At 35.2% G+C, this 18419-nt stretch overlaps 1 protein-coding gene across 2 annotated transcripts in view; it reads right to left on the bottom strand.

Moving 5' to 3' along the window:
* ICE1 (interactor of little elongation complex ELL subunit 1) overlaps positions 1-18419 on the bottom strand; it is a 67523-nt gene that overhangs the window by 38121 nt on the left and 10983 nt on the right. The window contains exons 2-10 of one of the 2 annotated variants that reach the window (XM_055246724.2): positions 15933-15991; positions 15296-15330; positions 12506-12524; positions 11202-11313; positions 9188-9264; positions 8105-8142; positions 4853-4935; positions 4603-4642; positions 4466-4522 (exon numbers count right to left, since the gene is read on the bottom strand). In XM_055246724.2, the coding sequence (XP_055102699.1) occupies positions 4466-4522; positions 4603-4642; positions 4853-4935; positions 8105-8142; positions 9188-9264; positions 11202-11313; positions 12506-12524; positions 15296-15330; positions 15933-15991 (520 nt within the window). Of the gene's footprint in view, positions 1-4465; positions 4523-4602; positions 4643-4852; positions 4936-8104; positions 8143-9187; positions 9265-11201; positions 11314-12505; positions 12531-15295; positions 15331-15932; positions 15992-18419 lie in introns of both variants that reach the window. The other variant, XM_055246723.2, reaches the window with a different exon arrangement.

Genomic DNA, 18419 nt, shown 5'->3' on the forward strand with positions numbered 1-18419 from the left:
AATAACGGTACAATGTATGTGTTCATTGTATATGCCAGCACTTTACCAAGCTCTATTACTTCTAATTCCAACTCTAGCTGAGTCTTTTAAATTCTCTACATTAGTAGTATCATCTGAAATAATCACAATTTCAACTTTTCTTTATTAGTATTCACAGCTCCTACTCTTCTGCATTTATTCTGTTGCATTGGTTCAGGCCTCCAGTACAAAAAAAAAAAAATGAAACAAACAAAAAGCATGCTAGCCTTGTTTTTGACAGTAATAACTATACTTTGAATGTTTCACCTTTCTCAAGTTAAAATTTTTTTTCTATTACCTCATCAATTTTTTGAAATTGGAACTAGGTGCTGAATTGAGATGATCACAACATTCTCTGACCCAGCTGTAGTATTCCTGAGATAAATCTTCAAGCATAATTTGTCTGTACTCTAAATTATTTGTGGATTTAATTTCTTAAAATTTTATTTAGTATTTTTGCAGCTATATTAACAACACAAGAGTCCTGAATCTTGAGAACATGTGTGCATGCTATTTGATTTTGGTACAGCATTATGCTAGCCTAAGAGAATAAAATGGAAACATTCTTTATTTTCTAAGTTCTGAAACAAAAAAATTAATAGAGACACTAGTTTTTCACTGAACGTTCACAAAGCTCACCTATAAACTATCTGGATTTATTATGGTGTTAGATCTTTAACTATTGTTAAAAATTTCTTCCTATTTTTTGTTCAGGTTTGCAGCAATTGCTCTGAGTCAATTTGAGCATGTTTTCCTTGAAAATGGACCATTCTACTTACATTCTCACATCTGAATATGAACTTGTGAATTACGAAATTTCTCTACTGTAGTTTTATCTGTTTCTCAATCCTGGTGCTGTTTTTCCTTTTTTTGTTTGTTTGTTTAATCAAAGTTTACCAAAGAGTTGTTGGTTTCACTAGCATTACAAAGAACCAGCTATCAGATTTAATTGTCCTAAATCAATTGCTTTGTTTCCTATTTCATTAACTTAAGTTTGCATTTTCACCAATTTTTTCCTTCAGTTAAAACACTTCATTCTCTGTATTTATTTTCTAAAGTGGCCTTAACATATTCCTTTGAATAGTGAAGGAATTGGCTATATCTTAAAGATTTTAATAAATATTGCCCTACTGTTTACTTTCAAAACAGTTTAGTATTTCAGTTCTTATTTTCTCTGTTACCAAAGAGAGATTTTTTGTGTGTCTTATGTGAGTTTAGTTACTAGGTAAGTTTTGCAGGTTTTGTTTTGGCAGAGGGAGGGGGATTTTTATTAAAAGCTCATACTAAATTGTAGGTATTTTTTATTGTTCACTTACTAGTCAACTTTTATACATGTTTGAAAAGTATTTTAACAAACTCCAGGTGTGTGGTTCACAAAGAGTTGTATATAAATTATCCATTTGGAACTGTGATTCCAATTCCATCCCTTGTCTGCTTCTGCTCTCTCTAAAAAACATATTGAAGTCTCTCATGACGAAAATAGATTTGGCCAGTCCCCCTGGATTTCCAAGAGTATTGCTTAACATCATTTCACACTCTTAGGTACATACTAGCAGTATCTTCTTGGCAAACTATACTTTTAATCAACATTTCAATCATGTAAATTCATTTCTAAGCTTTTATTATTTTTTACCTTATATGACTGCTTTAATGTCAGCATTGCTTGGAATATTTTTATCCATCCCTCTAATATTCAGTCTGTTTCATTTGATTTTGGGTATATTTCCTACGAAGGTGTCAGAGATGGAGACTGTACACAAAAGTCACGCTCAACACTTGGTGGCCCCTATGAATATGAATACTCCATGTGTTCTCTGCTCAGGAAAGTTTCCTTCTGTCATGTCTTGATCACCTTCTCTCCTTATGTTTCTGTTCTCCCCTCTGAGAAGTCCAAGGAGATGCATACTGAGACATCCGGCTCTATCCTCCAAATCTTATTTTCTCTAATATCTTTAATTTGTTTGTCCCTTTGTATGATGTTCTCAACCGCCTAGGATTCAGTCTCTAGGATCAACTTAATTGATCTTTTATTTGTTCATCCAGTATTTCCACCTTTCTACTGGGTTTATTTTATTTATGCAATTGGATTTTTAATTTTCAAGATCCCCACCTGGTTCAATTTCATAGCAGCAGCCTATGGACATGTTCTTAGACTTTCTCTAAAGGAAATGCAATCAGTTTTCAGTATTTCCTTCTCATTCATAATTAAAGACTGTTTCTCTCAGTCTTCTTGCATCTGTTGCTTTTCTCTTTTTTCTCACTGCTTTTTCTCTATGTTTTAGATGAGGGTTTAAGCAGAACATCTTTGGTAGACAAAGTATATTTCTTCAGCCTACATTTTTAGTGCTGTTCCTTTAGCAGTAAATGTGGATTCTCATTTCATATATCTGTGGGACCCTGCCTTGCAGAGGAAGCAGTGGAAAGTGGATGCAGTTGTGAGGGTTTACATGGAGTATATAAACATCTTGTTTTCTGGGAACAGGAGGGGCCAGTCCTTAAAGTGGCCATAATTACCCAATTTTCTGATATCCACGCCCACTCTGAGGAGCTGTAATGTCGTAACTAAAACTTTAAAAAACTAAACTGGGGCCACAGTTTATGAGCAAAGGCCAGAAACAGTTTTTGAAACCAGAAGGTTGGCACTCCTTTCACCCTTTAATCAATTACCTGGCAAAATGCTAATGTCCTGCTCCTTCTCCCACTCCCTGCCATCTCTGATTTGGGGAAACTCGCAGCTTCTGCAACGAAAACTTACTTTGTGAGAGCTGCTATTTTCTCTGCAATTGCGGGTTGCATCACCAATTGATACTATCTGCTGTGCATCTTTCTCATTTCTTCTACTGATGGTAATCTTTGTAACTATCCAGGAGTTGCTGCTGTTTTTTTTTTTTTCTGGTTGATAATTTTTGTTGGAATTTGAAAGAAAAGAAAGGCAAAGTGGCACTCAGCCTTTTTTTGTAAAGTAAAGTCAACCTAATACTCTGGTGCTTACTTTGCAAATCTTTTCCATAAGTCAAGTATTAGTGTTAACAATACACTTAAGAAGTAAGGATAAACCCATCAAGGTCCACAGCTAAATAACCAGCAGATTCCCAAAAACTTTATGTATTTGGGAAAAGTAAAATATACAACAGACATATCCCTGCCCTGATGAAGAGGGTAGATAGAAACAAAACATAAGACAATCTTACTTGAGACAGTAATAAGTTATTTGAAAAAAATACAACAGAATGTAGCGATAGAGAGCAACTACAGAAAGAGGACAGAAGGGTTCTGCTTTGAATAGTAAGGCTTGGGAATAGCTGAATTGTAAAACAAATCTGTCAGCCCAAAAACGAAGATAATTCCATTCAACCGCTGACTACTGAATGGGAAAGCAAATGTTGTCACGTCTTCTATTTCTCTCAGCAATAACTATTACTTAAAGTCTCACTTTCCATACACAAGAGATGAAGAATCTAGTCAAAAGCACATGGAACCATATCTAGTGACAGTGGTAGGTGAGCAATCAATGCCTAGGCAGCTGCAAGGTGGGAACTGTTAAAGCCTTACACCAAGGAGAACATGAACTTGTACTGTGAATTTTTTAAAAACTTAAAGAAAAAAAGGTAAAGGTGACTTCTAAAACAGACACCATATACCTGCACACAATTTAAATGTTTTTAATCATTTCCACTTGGAGAAAAAATAACACATCAGTGAGATGAAATACCATTATTTACTAATTAAACATTTTAAATGCATCCCCACAAAAAACCTGTGAGATAGAGCAGAAATTCAACTTCATATTTCCATTTTTAAAAGGAAAATGAAAATACAAAAAAAAGGAAAGTAAATGGCAGAGTGACACAACAAATGGAAGGATTAAAGTGAAAATTCTCATTTCCCACCTTCTAGAGTTATGCTTCTCACCTATGAGATGTGGCGCTCAGTAATGCAGTGTGTGTCCACATTTGCATTACATTCCCTTGTTCCATGACCACCACTTTTCTTTGCAACTGTGGGCCTTCCCTAAACTTTTCTGTCTATACTATAGGGCTTTACTACATAATATACTATAAGGCTTTAACTCTACAGTTTTCCTGCCTGACTTTAACATTTTTGTATATACTTGGTACCTAGGAAATTTAATAAATTAATTTGATAAATTATAATCCAGAGGAAAAAATCTCTATTCATTAACTGAAAAAAGCAGACATTATATCTCCAACTAGTTTTCCTATCCCAAACAATATTGATTTTTGACTCTTTTATTCACTGTATTATTTTATAAGACAATAAGCTGATTATATTTGGATCTAATGAAGACACAATAATATATGACTTCTACTAAAATGAAACATCAACTAAGCCCTGGCACTTTCACTGTGTTTTGTGAGCAAAACACAGCCTCACAACCCACTAAGAGCAATACACAACATTAAAACAAAAGTTGCAATATACTCACTTTTATCTATGCTTCCATATGAATCACTTGAAATTTGTGTTCCAATATGTCTCAACTCTAAAAGCATGGGGAAAAAACGGTTAATAAAATACTACATATCAAAAAGAAATTTATGTAAGCATTAACGGAATACTCACCCTTTTCATTTTTCTGTTTAGAAAATTCGTCAAGCCTTTCCTGTGAAAACAAAACATTAATAGTGTTTATGCTGAATAAGAAGTGCAGCCATTCTAGACCAAATGTAAAACAGGTGCAACTTAACAGGCAGCTGGGACTGTTTTCGCCAGGGGGCCTCATGCTTGACTCCTACGTGAGTTAAAACAGAGACACTTCAGAGGCCCTGGAGTCACGTATTTAAGGTGTGTGTATGCTGCTTTCATCTCGTACCTGTGTCTTCTTAAATTCCTTTTCAAGTATTTTCTTTTCATTTCTCAGTTGCTTGAAGTCCTGAGTTTGCTTGACAGCAGCCTCTTTAAGTCCAATGAAGCAATAGGGAGAGAAAAATAATTTACTAACTTTACTACTGTGGTTAATGAAATACTCAAAATCTTATCTATTACAAGTTTTTCTAATTTCTTAAAACTTTGAAATAAATTTTGTAAAAAGCCATTGCTCCTTCAATATTTTATCGTCAGGGCTGAATGCAATATACTTTTTTCTTTAACTGTCATTTAAACCACAGAACTAGCACAGGCCTTAAGAATTCTTTCCAAACCAGGCACAGCAATCCCAACCCCTAGTTAAGGAAGAATTCAAGGCATAAAAGGGAGTTGCCGTCCCATTTCAATCACTGGCAACCTTAAAGTCTTAGAAATTTTAGAAATGTGATTTTATCTCAGAACACAGCGTCTTTATTAGGGAGGGGAGAGGCGATCTTCTCAATGCTTATTATAGATATGGTTATTCTTCCCTGGAATTCTCTTCAACAAGTTAGCTAAACATAATCCCTAGGACCTTTATTAGAGATCTATTTTTAGGTAATAGATCTCTTTATTAGAGATCTATTTTAGGTAATCCTTCATTCTCATTTTTGGTTCAGAAGCCTCAAATGGTCCAGACATACTATTAAGAATCTGACCAGTATTGACTTTACATAAATATGCTCGTATACAATTACTAACTAAAACCCCACGAAACACCTCAGTAACAATCCCCTCCTGACTCCTCTAACAAGTTTGGATATTTTTTTTACTCAGTAATCTTTATTAAGTCACACTGATAAATTTTTTTTACTAGAAAAAAAATTTTTTATACATGAAAAATAAAGGCGACATTTTGCTTCACAGAAAGTCTGTTCTAAAACCTGCATATATAGTCTCACTGGCACTTCAGATTTCTTTAAAAATGTTTCCTTGCAGTGGCTCACGACTGTGATCCCAGCACTTTGGGAGGATGAGCAGGTCTCTTGAGCCCAGGAGTTCAAGACCAGCCTGGGCAACATAGTGGAACTCTGTCTCTACAAAAAATTAGTTGAAATTAGTCGGGAGTCGTGGTGCACATCTGTAGTTCCCAGCTACTCAGGAGGTGGAATAATCACCTGAGTCTGGGAGGTTGAGGCTGCAGTAAGCCATGACTGTGCCACTGTACTCCAGCCTAGGTGACAGAGTGAGACTCTGTCTCAAAAAAAAAATAATAATTTCCTTGACTGGGCACAGTGGCTCACACCTGTAATATCAGCACTTTGGGAGGCTGAAGCAGGAGAATCACTCAAGCCAAGGAGTTCAAGACCAGCCTGGGCAACCCTATCTTTACAAAAAATTTAAAAGGCAGGTGTGGTAGCACACACCTATAGTCCCATCTACTCTGGAGGCTGAGGCTGGAGGATCAATTGAAGGCAGAGTTACAGTGAGCTATGATTTTGCCACTGCACTCCAGCCTAGGCAACAGAGTGAGACCTGTCTCTAAAAAAATAAAAGAAGTGGGACAGGTGCGGTGGCTCACGCCTGTAATCCCAGCACTTTGGGAGGCCAAGGCAGGCGGATCACCTGAGGTTAGTAGTTCAAGACCAGCCTGGCCAACATGGTGAAACCCCATCTCTACTAAAAATATAAAAAAGTTAGCCAGGTGTGGTGGCACATGCCACATAGGCCCAGCTACTCAGGAGGCTGAGGCAGAACCCAGGAGACAGAGGTTGTAGAGAGCTGAGATCACGCCACTGCACTCCAGTCTAGGCGACAGAGCAAGACTTCCTCTCAAAAAAAAAAAAAAAAATTCTTTTTTAAATAAAAATGTGGCTAGGTGCAGTGGCTCACACCTGTAAAACCAGCACTTTGGGAAGCTGAGGCGGGCAGATCACTTGAGGTCAGGAGTTTGAGACCAGTCTGGCCAACATGGTGAAAGCCCGTCTGTACCAAAAAATACAAAAATTAGCTAGGTTTGGTGGTGCGTGCCTGTAGTCCCAGATGCTCAGGAGGCTGAGGTGGGAGAAACTCTTAAACCCAGAAGGCAGGGGTTGCAATGAGCTGAGATCGCACCACCTGTCCAGCCTGGGTGACAGAGAGAGACCCTGTCTCAAAAAATAAAATACGATAAATAAAAAATTTAAAAAGTTTAAAAATTAAAAAAAAATTTGTTTAAATACAATAGACACTTAACTCCATATTCTTACGAGAGAGACGCCAACACTTAGAACACAAAATATCATTCTTACTGCCATATTGTCAGTATTCATGCAATAATCAAATCAGAGGAAAAATTGTTACTGAGATATATTTAGAGTTTAAGTCCAAAAATTTGGTTCAATCAAGATAAATTAGTGACTAGAAATACTTGCAGCAACTATTATTCTATGTGCCCAGATGTAACTAAATTCAAACTCTCACTTCACACTCTAAATGAAAATAAACCATCTCTGAAGCAGAGCACTAGCAAGACAATGCGTGAGAAACCCACAGCAGGTAAGATGCCCGCTGCAGTCCAGGCTAGAATGACAGGAAGATCGTGTGCAGGATGGATCTGGCAGAGCCCCTTTGTCTCTACTTGGTATTAGGTCTGTGTCTCAACCACACAATGAAGGGAGGAAAAAGCAAATAAAAAGATCTTGAGTTCAATTCCTACCAATTCCTGAAAGGTTATTAGCTGAAATGTGAGGACTTAGATTCTCGCATGGTCCCTCTGCACTCGTACCTACTCACTGTAGGCTAGAACCCCTAACGAGAGGGTGGGGCATGGGGAAGGATCAGGTACAAACTGGACAATCCCTAATGTACAAAATTTCATGGAAATCTCTGTATGTGTGGTATACCTATCTAAATACATGTTTCTTGGTACTAAAAGTAGCCACCCTTTCTACCAGCTACTTATTTCATTAAGAAAAAAAGAAAAAGCCCTATGAGATTCAACTTTCCAAATTAAATTATTTCATTAATTACTGCTTTTTATAGCAAAAGTATGGGCTGCCACTACTTTGAGTGCAGTAACATTTCGGAGATTTGCCACATTGCATCTCTATGTTACCATTTGGTAACTGAGAGGAGTGTAGTATTCACACTTTCTAATAGACCCCTTGATGCAGTCATCCACGGATGTACCATTAAAAACCATAACAATTCAACTATTTGATCAAGAAGTACCTCCTCATACAGTTACCAATGATTTTTGTACTGACCGAAAACTTTAGGTAACAATAGTGCCACTTACCTTGCAGCTTCTTCACCTTAGCTTCTAGTTTCTTCTTCCTAATAACGAAATTGTATAAGTTAAATGGCAAGAAAGAGTAGAATAGGAAAAAATATGCTCTTATAATTTGTGGCACATATTTTTTAAATTACAAATATTTGTATAACAAATGTTCAGTCTGAATTAGTATCCTAAGAGAGAATATTATACTATTTAGTATGAAATATCTTTACAGTGGATTAAAAAATTCTGTTCTTTCCACTTGAAACACATGCCATGGGCCTGTCAAATTTCTGCCATGAGTACATCTGGGACCCTTCCTGAACTGCAGTGGCATCATTCATGAGACCAGCTGAAGTTTCTAGATGGTCTCTAAGACTCAGTCCAGAGTCTAATGAGTTAACGTTACTCTCCAGGAGCATGCATAGTGTTAACAGTGGTCACAGCACCACCGTACAGGAAGCAGTGGCTGAAGAGCTGCACTTGCTTTAAGATGGATTTCTGAGAGTCTGAAAAGGTGGGTAACTCTCTGAGTCACTGCTTCATTACACCTACATTCAACTGTTTTATGTATAGCTCACATTTGTTGTGAATAACATGACTGTAGTATGAACCTCAACGATCAATGGGATGCTTTTGAACAGCCCTTTTTATGCATACTAACAAAGACACCCATTCCACATGCTATTGGTTAAAGCACTGGCACAAAGCAAGGGGTCAGTCATGTTCTGACACACAGACAAATGTGAATGCGTACATAATGCATTATATACATAGACAAACACCTTTAGACACACACAGACACATGTGCATGCATATATAATGCATATACATACAGAGACAAACACCTTTATGGAGTTCTTTGTGCAGCCCTTTAACATATGACAATTTATTTAATGTTCCTTATGACCCTTCAAAGTAGATATAACTTCCAGTTTACAGATGTGGAAACCAAGGTTGAGAGACTAACTAGTTCAAGACCATGCAGCTAATTATGGCCAAGAAATCCAAAGACTGTAAAAAAAAAAAAACACTATTGACTTAAGAATTATGTATTTTCAAAAGTGAAAACCCTATTTCTATAGTAATTTAGTAACTACTTACTGAGCATCACTCTTCAAGCATTCTTCCTTTACACGAGCATATTCCTGATGAGTATCCTGATACAACTTCAAAGAACTCTTTGAAAAAAAAAAAAAAACAGATATTGTCAAAATGAAAGTCACTGACCATTGGTCATAACTTGCTTTGACTTTGATAAGCTATTAACCAAATAAACAGATATTAGGCAGAAAAAATATTCACTGAATATTTTAATAGAGGTAACCAGGTTCTTAATAGATGAAATATGACTAACAATATAATCAACTATTAAACTTAAAAACAATATACTAATTTTATTGTAATTCTAAACCTTCATAATTGGTTTAAATATTAAACAGCTAATATTTTTGCCTCAACTAATTAAAATTCAATATATCCTGAAGAAATATTAGAGCATAACAAATATGAGCTAATGGTATTGCTACGGAAAAACATAAAACAAATCATTATACTTAACGATAACTGGGGAAAATGTGTGAACACTGATATATACACCCTAACAGCTACTATAAAATGGGAAAGACACTGTTATTGAGAGTTCTGGCAGGGTATGATAAATATACATTTCTTTAATCTCAACAGCTCTGAGAGATTTCTTTAATCTCAACAGCTTCATTATTCCTTTTTTACAAATGAGGAATCTCAGGGTTGGACAGGCTGACTTACTCTTCCAAAGACAGTAACGGAACAACTAATGAGGGTTATCATTAAGGTCTGACTCCAATGTTCATGCTTCTTCTCAAATATGGCTGAAAAGATTATACAACCAAACAGAGATCACTGAACACTGTGATTGTTTCTGTTTAACTTTGACAGCATAGTTACACACATAGTAAGAATTTCTATATAAAGAGGAAAACAAGTATGTACTATTAAAGCACATAAGACCTCACACAGCTACATGTCACCACTAAATTAGCACAATTTGAGGAAGACTGAGAGGCACAAACACTACGGTGAGAAGCGCCTAGAGAGAAGAGGTTAAGCAGTGAGGATCATTCCAGGTGGCTGCTACTTGGCTCACGTAAACCACTTAAATCTATCAACTTTAATGTTTTTATCTGTAAAAATTATGAATTCTAAGATTCATGTAGGGAGTAAACAACAATTTACATAGAAAAGCAAGTTTACAGCATTTTTAACAAACTGTTTTACTGCAACTTGACTTTGAAAAGAAGAGCTTCCATGAAAAGACATATGTATCGGATTTTCATAACTGAAGTGGGCATCTTCTCCCGATGCTCCATCTCAACTTAGTAAGTATCACCCAAAAAGATCAAACACGCCCTAAAAGAAATAACCCCTAACCTGAACGCTTACTTATAAAAGCATTATTGAAAGACTCATTTTTGTGTACCTCTCACAGACATTGAGAAACCACAAGAGACTACACGATTGCTAAAAAAAAAATAAAAAGAGATTTTTTAAAAAGGGACCAAACAAAGCTGTTAGGGTTACAGAGGTAAAGTATACAGACATTGCTTAAAATATTGACTAATTTATGAATTAATGAGAGTAGGTTCTTTAAAGGACATCTTAACACACACCAGAGCAGAAGCCCTACACCACGCTTCAATCACCACTGGTCTCTCCAGAGCTAGGCCACAGCCACTGAAGAAATAAAATTCTCTCCCGCTCCCTTTCTTATGTACAACGATTCCTCTACATTTAAAGTTTAAATTTTTGCATGTTATTTTACATTTAAGCAAAAAACAAAGGTATAAAAATCAATGCAGAACACATAAAACCACATGAATTCATAGCGAGAAGTGTTTTCTGCTGACCCTCTCAAAAAGTATAAGCAACTAACACAGTATTGCAGAGCTAATAACCACTGCAGAGACTAAGCGACTAAGCAGTTAGTTCAATGTTCTCTAAAGCTAATAATACACTGAGAGTCTTGACTAGCCTTTATTTCCTTTAACACATCAAAAGCCCCCTTGTCCCAGTTATACTGAATAAGCTGATCCTAATTTATTGACCATAAATCTTTACAGAAAATTATTGTTCATACCTTTTTCTCTTCTAGCTCTGCTTTTAAAGATCCCAGTTCTTCCTGACATTTCTGTAGAGGAGAAATTTTTTGAAGCATCTCTTCCACTTGGTGATGCAGATTACTATTCTCTCTAAAGACAACGAATTAACATTATTACAGAAAAGTATCTATCATGAATTATTAAATATATGTGCTTATAATTTCAGATTTTATTTCTAACTTGGAACAAAAAAAGGGATGAAAAAATCTTTTTAAATGCATTTCTCTCTACACCAACATGATCTTCACATTGCCTTTATTTCTTAGGCATAGTATTCTTTTTTTCTTTTCTTTTTTTTGTTAGTCAGGGTCTCACTCTGTCTCCTGGGCTGGAATATAATGGCTGGAGTATAGTGGCACCACCACAGCTCACTGCAGCCTCAACCTCCCAGGCTCAAGTGATCTTCCTGCCTCAGCCTCTCAAGTAGCTAGGACTACAGGTATGTGCCGCTACACCTGGCTAATTTAAAAAAAAATTTTTAATAGTAAAAAAATGTTACCATTAAAGTACTATTTACTATTTGAGTGCCACCACACCTGGCTAATAAATTTAACAGTATAAAAATTTTACTATTAAATAGTACTATTTACTATTAAATAGTACTATTACTATTATTATAATTTGGCCTCCTAAAGTGGTGGGATTATGGGCATGAGTCATTGCGGCCAGCCTAGTAATCTATTTCTGATAAAAGTCTACCAAAAAGCCCTGTGAGAAACAAGTAGATTCTTAATTTGCCGAAGAATACTTTACAGTAAAATCACTCAAACAGCCTGGCTGAGAATCTGGCTGTTCCAATCTTGAGTCCTGAGCTCATACCCATTTATTCAATGTAAGTGACAGGCAATTTTATGGCTTAGTTTATAACCACGTTTTGCCTTCTTCTGGGTGATGAATCCAATCAGAGAATGAAACATTGCCAAAATTTTATGTAGGCCTATTTTCAACTGTTTAAAGTAATAGAAGATAAACAACCACATTAAAGTGTGAACCATGTAAACAACAGTTAATTTGACAACAATAAGCTTCACTTCAATGGCAATGCAGTCAGTAAAATTACTGAAAAGTGAAACACCCAGTTGTAATTTAAGACTTTAGTAACAAATTCATTTCAAAAATTTAATAGTAGGAAAACTTGAGTCTTATTTTGAGCATCAAAGCAGCATTCTATATTATGAGTCAATCCTATGTACATTTTGCTCAAAGCTGCTTAAAAATCTGCTCCAATAAATGTCTATCTCAGATAGGTGGTATCATAAACTATGAAAACAGGTTGGCTCACCTTCTGGCAAACTGCAGCTGTAAAACTTATTAAAGAAAACTCTGAGAATTTTATCTTCTGATACTTCTCTGGAGATAAAACTCACTTTACAATTATCTTTGATAATTTGTGTTCAACATATATACAGGCAAGATCATAAATACTAGAAAACTATATCCAAAATGCAATCTAAAACACTCTTTTTACTGAGTTATTTCCATTTACCATAATAACATGTATCAAAAGTCAAAATATGTTTCTCTAAATACAGTTCTGTGAATAAATGTATGATTAGAATTAAAAGAAGAAAGACAAAGCAATATGCAACTAATAGAAAATACCTTGATTTCTCTATATAGCAGAATCCCCAAACAACCTGTCCTTCATTTTTCAAATAGTGCAGAGAATAATTCCAGCAAACAAAAGTTATGTACTTACAAAAACCATATATAACCATGCTTTGTAGAAAACAGATCATAAAATCTACAAAACTCTCATTTTTTACAACTTATATAATTTGATAACCTTATTTTACCATCTCATACTGCTAGTAAAATATTCTAAGACAGCAAAAAATAATTCCTTTATGTTTCATCTCCTAGGAATTCCTGTATTTTTATCACAATACAGCACATGTACGTTCATAAAAACGTGTGCATCCTGCGTTAGAATGTAAGTTTCTGAAGGTTTCTGAAGACCAAGAACTATATTTTATTCATCCTAAATTACAGTAATCTTTGCAAAATAGGAAAGTTCAAAAAATACCTGATGAAATAAAATACATTTCTTGCCATTTAGAAAGAGGTGATAATAAAGTGGTCAGAATTACACAAAAAAGAGCTGAAATAATGAATTATCATAGTGCAGTTATTAAAGAAATAACTTTCCCATCTTGAAAAAGATGGGAAAATGCACTGCTACTTTAGTAGCAAAAGGGATCAAATTATATTTTTAAAAGCCATGTTAAATCTGTGACATCAGCACTTCAAGTTGCAGAGCAAACAACTACATATTTGAGGCACAACAAATGCATACTTGGAGCAAATGTGAAACATATTTTTTTAAAGGTATGTATCTATCTGTAGCTGACAATGAAGCCAAATATCATATTACAGAATGAACTTCTGAAATCCAGGAATTATCAAAAGTTTTATCCGTTAAAAAAGAATTCTGGTAATTTTTGTTTTAAAAATTTTCTGGTCAACCTTTAGAAAAGTAAAAAAATTATTTCTCTGCTAGGTTGCATGTATAAGTTAACTCAAAGAGTGTGCATATTTTTTCCAAGAATGATACAATGAACACATACTCTCCTAATACTGGGACTGCCCATCTATTTCCCTATTTAGCCTTCTAAAAGTTGTGATAATTGTTTCCATACACCTTTCACTAACAATTGAAGATATCATTTCTGCCATAATATGCACGTATAGTTAAATGGACTGATGGTTTTAACAAATAAGGCACGTGAGATTTCCAATGACCTTTATTTTTGAATGTAAAAATTCAGATAGTAAAAATAAATCTAAAGGATATCTCTTAATTTTACGATTTTCACACAAATTAGAAATGATGATATGGTCTGGCTGTGTCCCCACCCAAAATCTCATCTTGAATTGTAAACCGAGTTGTGATTCCCAGGTGCTGGGGTGGAACCTTGTGGGAGGTGATTAGATCACAGGGGCAGTCCCCCCGTGCTGTTCTCCTGATAGTGAGTGAGTTCTCACGAGATCTGATGGTTTTATAAGGGGCTTTTCCCCGCTTCACTCTGCACTTCTCTCTCCTGCCACCATGTGAAGGATGTGTTTGCTTCCCCTTCTGCCATGACTGTAAGTTTCCTGGGGCGTCCCAGCCATGCAGAACTCTGAGTCAATTAAACCTCTTTCCTTTATACATTACCCAGTCTCGGGCAGTCCTTTATAGCAGCGTGAGAATCAACTAGTACAGACGGTACCAACACAAATAAATAACTGATGATGACATGTAAGTTCAGGTATGACACAAATAATATTGAGGCAGGCCTCAAGTTATTGCCAAAGCTGAATAGCTGAATCTGTCCCGACATCGAACATGAAGCTAAATTTCAGGGACTCCCTAAAGGAATACGTATGTTTACTTTTATGAGAGAAACTTTATGTTTTTACAGGAGAGATTTAAATCAAGGTGATACCACTGCAAGACATGGAAGGATCAATTACACACATCTTTTTCCCACTGCTAAAAAAAAAGCTGACCAGACACTAACTCCACAACCGAGCTCATTAAATGGCTATGGAACAAATGGTGACTGTAAGGCCAAGAATTGTCTTCTGACAGCCCAACAGTGTTTGTGAATATACAGCAATGCTATTTCTATATGATTTTGGAGAGATATATATACACACACATTTCCCTGTACATCACAAAAATAATTAATCAAAGTCAATTGCCCAAAATTTTGAATTTCCCATACTGTACTTCTTGCAGATTGAAAAATAACCTTCAGTAAGTATCACATTCAGTTTCACATTATTCGTAAACCTAATGCTACATCCTCAGTACAAATTAAGAGAAACCTACCCACTAAAAAGCTTATGAGATGTTAAGAAAATCACAATCAACAAGAAAAATAATCTCATTTTTAAAACTCATCATTAAACTTGGATTAAGAATAAAAGGACTGTCTGTTTACTGTGCTTGTGAGACATACTCCCTACTGAAGCCTGTTAAGTACTATCTTCCAAAAGGCCTATGAGGAACAATTCTCACATCTCTTTCAGGAATTATACATAAGTTAGTTGCAAAACTCAACAGAAAAAGCCAGTAAAAGGATATCATCACATTTCTTCTGATATTCTGTTAACAAATTACTGCAAAAAAGAAAAGAAAAATTAGGTTACTTTTTAATTTCAAAAATATACTATGCTAAAATTATGTTTCAAACCATGCAAGGCACCCTCTAGACTTCCTAGATTTCCTGAAACAAATGCATGCTAAATTAATGACTATATCACCTTAAATTTCTCAAAAGCATCACGCTGATATATAAGCCTTTTATTTAGAATCCTGTTGATTTGAGTAGTATCTTGGCTCATACATTCATGAGACTATTACAAAGCTGAAAACAAAAAAATAGGAAATCTCACACCATGGCTATAAAATACCGTTAGGAGGTTTGAAGTCCAGCAGTCAAACTAAGAAGGCTTTGAAGATAGAAAACAGATTTTTTAAAAAGTCCAGTTCGGTAAAAACAACTTCCTACTAACCCATGAGCTTTGTTTTAAAGGCCTGTGAACCTGTAACAAAAGGTTCACGTCCCAAAGCTCACGGGGAATTATAATCAGTACCACGTAGGCCTCCAAAGGAGAAACTCTAGTGTTCACTTCAGCCCTGGGGGCCTAAAAGCACTGCCTGCTTCAGCCAGTTTGTCAGGTTTACAAAGTTCTGCTAAACAACATGCAAATATACTTACTCTGTATTGATAATTTTTTGTTTCAAGGTAATTAATGCTTCAACATATTCATTCAAATTCTGAAAGAAAAAAAGCCACAGTCAGCTGTTTGTTTTTATCAATTACTTTAAATGTAATTATTGTCTGTAACATTATTTACCGTATCTAAGAATTTTTATAATTACATAAACATAGAAATGTTAATGTATTATTTATATTGTGTAGAGCACAATCTGAGCCCATGCTGCCTCTCTCTAAACCTGTTTATCTGAATGATAGTACTCCTTTAACAGCAAGGTAGTTAGTTGTAAATATGCTTTTACTGTGTGCAATTAGTCACAGAGCTCAATAAGTATTAACTATTTTTAGCTTGCTATTAATTATCAATCTTTACCCTGCATTGTTTCTGAAAGGATTTAAGGCTACCCCAAAAGACACATATATCATAAAAAATAACAACAAAAAAGAAACCATGGGAGAGATGAATAGAAATATTAAAATGGACTAAGATTAAGTGAAAAAATATATAAGGATCTAGGCCGGGCGCGGTGACTCATGCCTATAATCCCAGCACTTTGGGAGGCTGAGGCGGGTGGATTACCTGAGGTCAGGAGTTCAAGACCAGCCTGGCCAACATGGTGAAACCCTGTCTGTACTAAAAATACAAAATTTAGCCAGGTGTGGTGGTGGGCACCTGTAATCCTAGCTACTCAGGAGGCTGAGGCAGAAGAATCACTTGAACCTGAGAGGCGGAGGTTGCAGTGAGCCGAGATCGTGCCACTGCACTCCAGTGACAGAGTGAGATTCCATCTCCAAAAAAAAAAAACCCACAAATTTGGCTCTAAATTACTGCTATCAACCCAAAAGGAAAAACATCCTTAGTTACACTGTTGAAATGTTCCTAAGATTTCAAAATGAGCTAATTTTTTCTTTTCATTAACTTCTTTCCTTTAATGTCTCCATTTTCCATCACTAAATACTTCAGAAATAAGGACTTACTTTTAAACATAACCACAATAGCCTTCCGCAAGTAACAATTACACCAAGTAATAATTTGAAACTATCCACAAACTATGTTCAATTTTCACTGATTATCCCAATAGTTTTCCAGATAATCCAAATGATTTTGATAGTTACAGTAATATTGCCCTTTATGATAATGTCTGCCTTTTCTTCTCAGTTATGTTATATATCTGTTAAAACATCTACACATCAAAATAAAGTCAAATGTATAGTTTCTCTTGTAATCTCACCATCTGTCAAAAATCACTTAGCGTATTTTTAACTTTCAACTTTCAGAACTGCCACCACATATATAAAATATATTTCTGGATGTACTCCATCTATCAAATTGTTGTTGAGGGAGGTTTATGTCCTTTTCCAGTCTTTACAGACAGCATGCCATGAATTTCCTTGCCCATTCCTTTGTCAAACAGTTCTATTTTTCCTGAGAATAAAGTCCAAATACTGGTACTGCTGGACCAGACTTATGTATTTCAGAGGTTTACACTGGAAAAGGTAAAGGATATAAACTGTCAATTCACAGATTAAGAATTTGGAATAGACAATAGACATTTTTTTAAAAAGGTATTCCACCTTTTTCATATCAGGAAATGCAAACTAAAACAACAAAAATTTACTTTTCATCCACTAGGTTAGACTGAAATAAACATATTGGCAAGGATGTAAGGCAAATAAAATTCATACTATGGGTGGTAATATTTGAAGAGCATTTGGGCAGCATATAATAAAATCAAAACATATACAGTGATAATTTTTTCTATTTTTCCTCTATGCATTCCTGAAGGATGTTTTCTACATCCTGGTTAGCTTTTACACCCAAGGTTAATTTGTTTTTACTACTAGCATGAGTACTATCTTTATTTGCTGTTTTTGCTATATTACATTTCCTAATTGGTTCTTAAGGGTATGCAGAAATATTACCAATTTTTGTTTGTTGATTACAGTAAGACCTGCTCATTTTACAACAATGTCACTTATAAACATACACAAAGATCTAAATAAAATATATGCAAAGTAAATCCAGCAGTGAATAATTCATCTGCAGATTCTCTTGGGTGTGTTATGTGAATAGTTGTAACATTCACTGATAATTTTATCCTACCTTTACTCATGCTTACATTTCATTTGCCCTCCTTCCTGAACTAAGGCTTCAGCACAATATTGAATAGTAAGGGTAATAACAGGTGTCTTTGTCTTAAAAGTTGGAATTAGTTAATTAAATTTGCTGTGTTCCAGGTTATTGGTTGATATCCTTTAATCATGTTATGAAACTTCTACACACAGTCTGCTAAAACATTTTCATGTATAGGTATCAAACTTCATCAAATAAATTTCTGTATCAATTTAGTTTGAATATGTATTTTTCTCCCTTTATTTATTAATTTCAGTGAACTACAATAGATTTTCTAATGATAAAGCAGCCTTACATTCCTGGGGATAAAAGTAATTGAATACTATGTCAACACTGTTTAAACACACTGAGGA

Source organism: Symphalangus syndactylus, chromosome 16, assembly GCF_028878055.3.
Source record: "Symphalangus syndactylus isolate Jambi chromosome 16, NHGRI_mSymSyn1-v2.1_pri, whole genome shotgun sequence".
In the NCBI taxonomy this organism is placed as follows: Eukaryota; Metazoa; Chordata; class Mammalia; order Primates; family Hylobatidae; genus Symphalangus; species Symphalangus syndactylus.